Source organism: Apium graveolens, chromosome 9 (genome assembly GCF_009905375.1).
Source record: "Apium graveolens cultivar Ventura chromosome 9, ASM990537v1, whole genome shotgun sequence".
NCBI lineage: Eukaryota > Viridiplantae > Streptophyta > Magnoliopsida > Apiales > Apiaceae > Apium > Apium graveolens.
In genome coordinates this window covers 197137114-197147649 of record NC_133655.1, presented here as the reverse complement: position 1 = coordinate 197147649, position 10536 = coordinate 197137114, and the positions used below count along the sequence as shown (strand labels likewise).

Genomic DNA, 10536 nt, shown 5'->3' with positions numbered 1-10536 from the left:
GACCATAAGAGATAAAGCAAGAATTTCTAGTTCAAGATTTTCAGAATTCATTCCAAATATTGTTGAAGATGATGGAAGTGAAATTCCAATAAAGAAGGATTCTGCTATGCTTAAAGTGATTATGAATGAGAAATGTCTCTGCTATAATGAAAATTCATCTCGTCCTAGGGTAATAAGACTGAATAATGATTTAGAAAGAAATCACATCTTTGTTTTAAGGACTGCAATCTATCAGATTGGGAGTCAGACTGAAGAGATGAAGCAAATCAAAGCTACAATGTCTCAGGTCCTGAGAAACAAAGAAGAAAAGCTGATATCAAACTTTGTCAAGAATCACTCTGGATTCAGGTTGACTAAGTAAGATTGGTAAAAGCTACAAGGACAGTAAGTTATAGTTATTTGTCTAGTCAAACTCTTGATGCATTTGAACTTAAATGTTTTTAACATCATCAAGTCTATTAACTTGTATATTCTTGCATAATTTATAAGTTGGGGGAGATTGTTGGATATATTTGAGATGTCATGTCTAATATATTTCATGATTAGTTCTCAGATCTTAACTAATAGGAAATATCAGTACCTACTGGAATCAGGACTTACTGGAAGTCAGAACTTAAGTATATCAGAACTTAGATTATCAGAAGATAATATCAGAAGATGGATATCAAAACTTAAGTACTGGAGGACTAATAGTTAAGGAATGAAGCTGATTAATGGTAGGAGATCGAGACTAGTACGAAAAGAAGATATGCATGGAAAGAGTCAGAGGACTAGAAGAAGAATTATATAAGATATCTGATTGATATATTTTAGGAGACAGAATTATATTTCATATCAATTAGAATTTATCTTGTAACTGTGTGTCTATATAAACACAGACATAGGTTTACACTATAGGTGTTACGATCAACGAGAAGATCATACGTTGTAACCTAGCAGCTCTCGTGATATTTGTTCATCACTGAGAGAGAATAGTTCCATTGTAAAAGAGTTTATTATATTGAATAAATCTGTCTTCTGTTACTTGTGTTCTAAATCGATTTGATTGTATTCTACACTGTATTCAACCCCCTTCTACAGTGTATGTGTGACATAACACAAAGTAATCGGACATGAGCCTGATATCAGTCATCTCGAATTCCTTTATCATCTCCTTTTTGAACTCCTTGAACATGTTTGGATTATTTCCTGTAAAGATCAAGTCATCTACATACAAGCAGACAATCATTATATCATTGTTTTGAATTTTGATGTAAAGTGGATGCTCATATGGGCACTTTATAAAATTCTTCATTTTGAAATACTTGTCAATCCGTTCATACCAAGCCCTTGGGGCTTGTTTAAACCCATATAGTGCCTTGTTTAGCTTTAAAACCTTTCCCTCTTGTCCTTTAACTTCATAGTCTTGTGGTTGCTCAATATAAACCTCTTCTTCTAGTACTCCATTTAAAAAGGCTGATTTTACATCCATTTGATGTATCCTCCAATTATTTTGAGCTGCCAAAGAAATTATTAGTCTTATAGTTTCAAGTCGGGAAACGGGAGCAAATACCTCATTGTAGTCAAAGCCTGCTTTTTGATTGTAGCCTTTAGCTACCAATCTTGCCTTGTATCTTTTAATTTCTCCATTTGTATTTTTCTTTGCTTTGTATATCCATTTTACGCCAATCGTCTTATTAAAATATTTATGAAAAATTAAATCAAATATATTAAGAATTATCCCATCATTGCACGAACATACAATCTAGATACAAGCTAGTACACTAACTCACCTTTTGACTCGTGCATTATTTTATTTTGTGGGTGTATCCTAAATAGTGACATGTGTAAAAGATTAAGAGAAAAATTAAATATCCGAGTCATAAAATTGTTGTGCTTTATATTTTTTTATATTTAAATAAAATAAAGCTTTTATTTTTAATCAGATTAATGGAATTTAGGTGAAATTATCCAAACTTATATATTTGACTTAAAAGGTAAATAACAATTTTGGCCTAAAGTGAGAAAAATATAATTTAAGTGATAAGTAATTAATTTTAAAGTAATGCAAATATTTGAAATAAGTCAAACCAATTGTTATATCTTACAAGAAAATTAGTTTGACATGGGCGAACTACGAGCAAGTAAAGGTATCCACATGTCCCCTCCATTACATTTGGACAAATGAAATAATTGACACCCTAATTATATAATACCTCGACTTTTCAGACAATAAATAATACTTAAATATTAAATTAAAACTTTAAATTTTATGCATACTTAAAATAAGTTTCTAATTGTCCATAAAATTCTAAAATCCAAGACAGAATTAAAATCAGCTAAACTGAAAGTAAAGTCAAATCCTGGAAGACACAGCTCCAATATTAACATAATCACTAAACTTTATTCCAAAGTAAGCTCAAATCAAGTCCATCTTTAAGATTTCCCAAAAGCTAAGCACCTCAAAATTTTGTAAGTAATGAGCCAAAGAGCCCAATAAGAAAACAATTCTACACTAGTGGATCAAGTATCATAATTTTATAAAACCAAAATCATTGTCCAAAATGCATATGACATAAAACATAATTTAATTTCACAGCTCGCTGAGGCCACAAGTACCTGGTGACACAGTATCAAAACTTTATAATTTCTATCAATAATGCGCCCCTTACTAAGGTATCATAGAGTGTCCTCTCCTGACGGCATCATAAGTAGCACTCCGTAGTAAGGTATCAAAGGCTAGTTCCGAAACTATACACAATTACTAACTGGTTCATAAGTCATAATTCACTGGGAATTCTTATTTCTAAAACAGGGTACTTGATCCATAAATTTTAAAGCAAAAACAGTACAAAAATATTTAAAAGATTTCAAAATAAAATAAAGTGTGAAGAGTTAACTTACCTTACTGTGTGTTAATGACGTTCCAAAATATTTTCAAGTAATTCCTATATTTTAGTGAACCAAAAAAAATATAATTACTAACCTAATTTTTACAAGTAGAGCAAACACATTAAATCCAACTTGGAAAATATCATGCTAAGCGACAATGTCACAGTCAGGCAGATTAATACATATTAAGATTATGTACCCTAACATGCTCACAAAGAGAATAGAGTAACTGGTTGAGAACAAAACAAAACAAAACAAAACAGAGTAATAGGCTGACAATATAAAATCATAAATAGAATAATAGGCTGACAATAAAATAGAATACAAGAGAACAAACTTTAAGATTTTAAAGCATAATTTAGATAGTGTAAAATAATAAATAATTAATAATAATTTTTCATTCATCAAATCAAATAAAATATTTACTTACTCTACCATATTATATAAACTAAGCCAAATACATTAATAACACGTAAATAATCTATACATAAGATGAAAATAAATATACACACATTATCAGGCACATTAAACTTACCAGATGTATAACACTTTGAAAAATAAATAATAAAAATATGTGTAAATTTTACTGTAACTAACATACAATCAATAAACACATTATTAAAGTCTAGACATAATATATTTAGTATAATCACATGTCAAAACAATACCAATTCATTTTATTTTAACACTCACTAATAAATTATCTATGACTACCCAAATCAGTTAATATATAATAACAACAATAATGATAACAATACATAATATTAATAAAATATGAAAGTTAGTAAACATATTATATAAAATATTATTATTACAATAAAACATATCCATGCACACGTGTATATAATTATATTAAATGACAACATAAATTATTAACCTGATACTTTGCAGACACCTACATAATTTAATAAAATCATAAGATTCCTACCATAAATCATCATATCTAAGATAAATGACTAATTAAAAAAAACATGGTATTTAAATATTTAATAAATTACATACCAACTACATATGAACTAATTAACAATTATCAATATCTAATAGCATGTATAAATCACGTATTTTATCAAATCAGCAAGTATGCAAGCATTGGAAAGAACTTGACATCTATATAAATTAAATATATTAAAGTGAATATAAAAAAAAGTGAGAAAACATATTTTAAAAGAAAGCTAGAAGAAAACAGAGAGAATGAAGAGTACCTGAGAAAGAAGATGTTGTGCAAGAAATAAACTAGCTGAGACACGTATATTTATTTACAAATTTGACGTAGTGCCTTCCTATTATGACGGGTAGTTATAGGGGTGAGCAAAATCGAACCGAAACCGAAAAAACCGAACCGGTAAATTTTGGTTCAGTTTGGTTTAAGTTTTTTAAAAAATTCCGGTTATTTCGATTTTTCGGTTTTAACCGAATTAAAATCGGTTCGGTTCGGTTTACCAAAATTTTAATTCGATTTTGACCAAATTAACCGAACTATATATACCAATATTTTTCAATTATATTTTAAATATAATATAATTCAGTAAAAGATAAGCATTAAACAAAACAGTATGTGAAATTAAACCGAAGTGAAGTCTGAACTGAACATTAAGATGTCGCCGCTTAAATCAAAACCCTAAATCCTAATCCTAATTCAAATTTCTTCTAAACTCCAAAGTATCCAAGATTCCAATTTCCATTCCAATAATCCAAGTATCCTAAATCCAGGTATCAACCATATCATTGTGTTCATTCAATAATCAATACTTTGTTTCTTGTTTTATATAATCGCTATTCAATAATATACGTGTATATATAATATATACACACGCATAAATCGTAATCATCATTGTTGAATGCTGAATTGTTGATGCTTGCTGAGTTTTATTTTATGCTTGGTGAGTTTTACATAATTATTTGTAATTTGTATATGCAGCCTGCAGTTTGAATTTGTGCTCAGAAGACTGAAAAATGTCGGACTCACACCCCAAACTTTTGAGACTGAGATGAAAGATTCAAATGATCCGAACAGTCAAGAAACTTCTGTGAAAATGAAAAGACATCCCATGAAAGATAGGTCGATGGTGTGGGATCATTTCGACAAATTTACGAATACAGATGATACTAAAAAAGCCAGGTGCAAATACTATGGTAATGAATATTGCGCTAATAGTAGTTCTAATGACACATCATCACTTAATGCACACCTTAAAGTTTGTAAACAACTTCCACTTAGTGGTGAATCGAAGAAAACACAATTATCTTTAGAACCCATAGGAGAAAACGAGGGCATTCTTAAGAAATGGTTTTTTGATCAAAAAGTCTCTAGACATAAATTAGCTTATATGGTTATTATTGATGAGCTTCCATTTAGATTTGTTGAGGGAGAAGGGTTTATTAACTTTATGCGAACTACTCAACCATTTTTTAAGGTCCCATCTCGTTTTTCCGTGGCACGAGATTGTTATCAAATTTATTTGGAGGAAAAGAAAAGTTTGACCACATATTTTTAGATATTGGGTCTAAGAGTAAATATAACCACAGACAAATGGACTTCAATACAAAAGATTAATTATATGTGTATCACGACTCATTACATTGATCAAAATTGGAATTTGCACAAGAAGATAATTAACTTTTGTCCGATAGAGGGTCATAAGGGTGAGCTATTGATTTGTGTTTGTAAGAATGGGGAATTTCAAAAGTATTTGCAATAACGGTTGATAATGCAAGTTCAAACTATACTTGTATTCAATTATTTAATAGATAGGTTTGCTTCTAGGGGATGTGATTTCTTGAAAGAAAAATATATGCACATGAGATGTATTGCACATATAGCTAATTTGATTGTGAATGATGGACTTCAAGGACAAGATTCATCGGTTGGGAGAGTGAGAAAGGCGGTTAGGTTTGTGAGGCAATCTCCGACTAGAATAGCTAAATTCAAGGAGTGTATTGACTTTACAAATGCTAATTGTAAATCTTTGTTGTGCTTGGATGTGAAAACAAGATGGAACTCCATTTATTTGATGTTAAAGGTTGCTCAAAAATTTCAACATGCATTTGAATTATTTGAAGGAATGAATCCATATTATTTAAAGGAGCTAAATGAGGCGGATGGGGTGCCTACTTCTTGGGATTGGGGTAATGTTAAAAGGTTGATCGATATCCTAGTTCATTTTTATGAACTTACTTTGAGGATTTTCGGTTCTTTATATATCATATCTAATATTTTCTATCATCAGATTAGCAATGTTAATTGTTTATTGAAAGAATGGATTAGTAATGATGATGTTGAGGTGCAAATGATGGGTAAAAGAATGAAGGAAAAATATGATAAATATTGGGGTGATGTACACAAAATGAACAAACTCATCTATGTGGCGATTGTTGTTGATCCTAGATATAAATTAGAGTTCATTGAGTTTGCACTTTGTGAGGAATATGGAAAATATGTTGGTTGGAAGTTGGCAAGTGACACTAGTCTAATGATTAGAGAGTTATTTGAGGAGTACAAAAATATTTGTCAAACTAAAAGTACTCAAGTTAATCAAGAGTTTCAATCTTCAAGTATTTCCTCAAGCATAAACTTAAGCACATCTTCAAGAACACAATCGACATTGGGAGCTGGATTTATGAGACAAAAAATGGAGAGTGGAGAAGTAAAATTCAAGTGTGAATTAGATGTCTGTCATAGAGAGAGTGTTTATGTTACGAAAGATAATGATGAGTTTGATATTTTGAAATGGCGGAAAGTTAATTCAAGTAGATTTCCCATCCTCGCACAACTTGCTCGTGATGTACTAGCAATCCCTATAACTACCGTAGTCATCACCCACTATTTTAAAATGACCCATATCTTGTCTATGAGTAACGTGTTATTTTTTTGACCAAATAAAATAGACATGTAAACAATTAAAATAATATATAATTATTTTAAAGATATTTTAGAACATAAAGAAATGTATTATTCAATTTTTTTAAAAAAATCTTGCATGTATGTATATGGACCCACTCAATTTAATAAATATTTATTTTTACAACTACAATTAAATTAAGTCATATATATATATATATTACAAATAAACATACTGGTTATTACAAATTAAGTGTCTTGGATTTAAAAATTAAAAATCGTAATAAGATTATTGGCTCCCTTAAAAAAATATTTATTCAATTTTGGCTTGGTTTTGCTTTGAAAATCGAAAAATTATAAATGATAAAAATGTTCGAATTAAGCAAACAAACTATAATACAAAAAATATTTTGTCCCACGTAAAATCACACTTATATAGTAAATTCAATATATTAAGAAATCAAGACTCCAATATAATGAAACACTAAACACAAAATTTGTAAAATAAGAAATTAAGAATATCTAAAACCCACATCTCTTGTTAGCTATATTGTCTACTAGACAGAAAAATATAGCTATTTACTAGAAAAATGTCATTTCAACTATAAACTCGTGTTAGCTATAATTATAATCCTTGATCTTTTAAATTTATTGAAAAATGGATAAAATATAGATATAAGCTAATCATATTTTGGTCTCCCAAATTTATTAAATTATGGATGAAATATAGATACACTCTAAAACACACATAAACTCATCATTTCTTCTTTCTCTTGTTCTTTCCTTAAGTACAAATATTTGCTTTCATCATAAATTTTATTTTCATAATAATAATAATAAAATGTTAATTTTCAAGTATAGTTAATCATTATAAGCTGGTTAAAGTACAGTACCTTAAATGTTCCATAAATTTTAGCTAATCATCTCTTCTATATATAATACGAGAACAAGGCTATAATTTCATCGCTATAATTTCATGAAATTAAAAAGTCTCATTAAAAAGACTAAATTACCCCTATTTTTAATATTTATATAAAAGATATGGTTTGTAGAAATCGAACTCAAGCTATTTCATTCAACTATACAACCTCTTACCACTACACCATATTGTCACATGTGCTTTTTATCATACACATAATATGTAAGTGTGCAAAATGAATATTTTATTTAACCTTAAAGATACTTATTTGAATTACGCAAAAAATGATAGTTAGTTGAATATTTCTACAGTTAATTTTAAAGAATTGAATTCCAAATATAAAATTAAGCGTAGTACATAACTGGATTATTATCTTATTTATTAATCATTTTTTAATTTGAAAATATTTCTCATATATTTTTAACATATTTTTTATTATAAAAAGTAATTAAAATGTACATATATAATTTTTTAAAAAATATTGAATATAGAATCGCTTATATATAAATAATCTATATTGGTATTACATATTTAGATAAATTAGAATTATAATGAGTCAATGCATTTTAGAACTTGGCCCATTGTTCAAAAAATACTCGAAATTTGACTACATGACCCGGCCGAAAAACATCGTCACATTCTACGTTTAGTAAATTTAAATTAAAAGCTCGGTGTTAATATCTTACCAATAATGTGAAATTTTTTAATATCTTATGTTAATATAAATTAATGTGTTTGAGTATTATAGGATCAAGTCAATTGATTATTTATATTAAAATTACTAACTTCACTGGTAACGCATTATTATTTTTGGGATTTGTCCCAATTTTAAGAATATTTGAAATTTGAAATGAGATCTCATTAGATTTGTTAAAACTACGATTATATATTAAATCGATTTATTTTTCATTTTTTACTTTAAAAAAACTAACAGAGTTGTTCGCGAACAGCTCGGACTCGGCTCGGTAAGAGCTCGGTTCGGCTCGGTTCGTTAAGAACTGGAGCTCGAACTCGAACACATAAATCTGTTCGTTAGGAAAATGAGCTCGAGCCGAGATTTGAGTATGTTCTACTCGTGTCCGGCTTGAGCTCGGATCGAGCTCGTTCGCCTCGAGTTCGGCTCGGTAAAACTCGAAAAATGTAATATTTTCATAATATTTTAGTAATACATTGGCCTGTTTCTAATATTTTTTTTATCCCATTTGATCCCACGACAGACAAGAAAAAACTCTGATTTCGCTCAACCTCAACACAAATACTCACCGTCGACTCCTTAACTCTCCAGACACCAAATCAGAGAATAAAAAATACCAACCGGAGCCATAGGCCAACTTGCACTCACCCTTACTTCCCTGTTGAAGATTGAAACCAACAAACTCACAAAAGCAGCACCAATGAGGAATCATCTAATTAACCCCCCCAACCTCCGCCTACAGCCAACTCTCGCATTAAAACCAAAACAAAACAACCCCTCCAGAAATAACCAACTCCGGGCTTAAAAACAAAACCAAAATCACCAACATACACCCAGAATAACCAAACCAACCCACTTAACTTTAACCAAAAATTGAGAATATGGAAGAGAAGTAGAGAACATTACCGGGGAATCTCAGATTTGATAACCGTTCACTGGATTTGTTTAAGAATTTAGGGATTTAAGTCTATGTGAGAGGAATTGTCTTTTAAGAAATTTAGGGATTTGGTTTGGAGAAAGAATGAAATTTAGGGTCTGAGTCGTCTGACTAGTATGTTTTAGGTTTTTAGTTGGGCTGGGCTTGATGATTTGGACTGGGCTGAGCTTTTGAGTTGTAATATTTGTATATTTAAGTAACTTTTAACGAGCTGTTCGATAACGCATATACTAGGCTCGACTCGTATTTGTTCGCGAACAAGCTCGTGTTCGGCTCGATAGTTACCGAGTTCGAACACATTTTTCTGTTCGGTAATAAACCTCGACTTGGCTCGGCTCGGTTCGTCAGAAAAAAAAAATTTAACTTGGGCTCGTTTACTTCAAAACCCGGCTCGACTCGGTTCGTGAACAGCCCTAATCAAGAAAATATTGTACAAATATTTTGATTTATTTTTTATTTTTCACTTTAAAAAAACTAACTTTTTAAAAAGAATTCTTTTAGATCAACAATATTCATTGATCAAGTATATAATAGGAGAATAATGGGATAATTAGTGAGATTAAAAAGTATCATAGAAAAGACTAAATTACCCCTATTTTTAATTTTTATATAAAATATGTGTTTTATATAAAATACGTTGAAAGTTTGTTTTACTCTTCCTCCGCATCCAAGTTTTGTAGTCAAGTTTATAAATTACGCAATTACACACAATGTTGAATACCTCGATGTTGATATTCCAGGTATTGGTGGTGATGCTATTAATTCATCCATCCTCACTTGTACTTCCATGAAGAAACTCATATTGCGAATACGAGTACTTGGATTATCGGAATCAAATTCTCTTAATTCGGATTACAGCGCATTTAGATTATACATTAGTGAATTTTTGGATTTAGATTTTTGGGATTTACCAGCGTTAACAACGCTGCAATTGACAAATTTTGGCTGGGGAAGCGACAAATTACCTGATTCCTATTTGATATGCTCGCCATCTTTACAAACTCTGTGTCTTGATGCTATTGAGTTACCGGACACTATTAGTTTGCCGGGTTAACATCTCTAAGCCTGGCAAGGTGTAATTTACCCTCAAACCTTTGGGATATTCCGGCTTTATCAACTCTCATACCGGATGATTTAGTAGTTTCTAAAGATACAAACATGTTCTTCCTGGCACTTGTCAATCTAACAAATCTCACCTTGTCTTTCAAAACAATATTACCTGATTGTTGTATTGATATTCCCAACGTGGTAAACCTGGAAATCAGATACTACCCAAC

At 30.2% G+C, this 10536-nt stretch overlaps 1 protein-coding gene across 1 annotated transcript; it reads left to right on the top strand.

Annotated features, from left to right (window-relative positions):
- Positions 1-4859: 4859 nt before the first annotated feature.
- Positions 4860-10313, top strand: LOC141685829 (zinc finger BED domain-containing protein RICESLEEPER 2-like). The gene is made up of 4 exons (XM_074490909.1): positions 4860-5346; positions 5620-6653; positions 9385-9436; positions 10000-10313. The coding sequence occupies exons 1-4, from the start codon at positions 4860-4862 to the stop codon at positions 10311-10313; spliced, it is 1887 nt and encodes a 628-aa protein (XP_074347010.1).
- Positions 10314-10536: the final 223 nt, after the last annotated feature.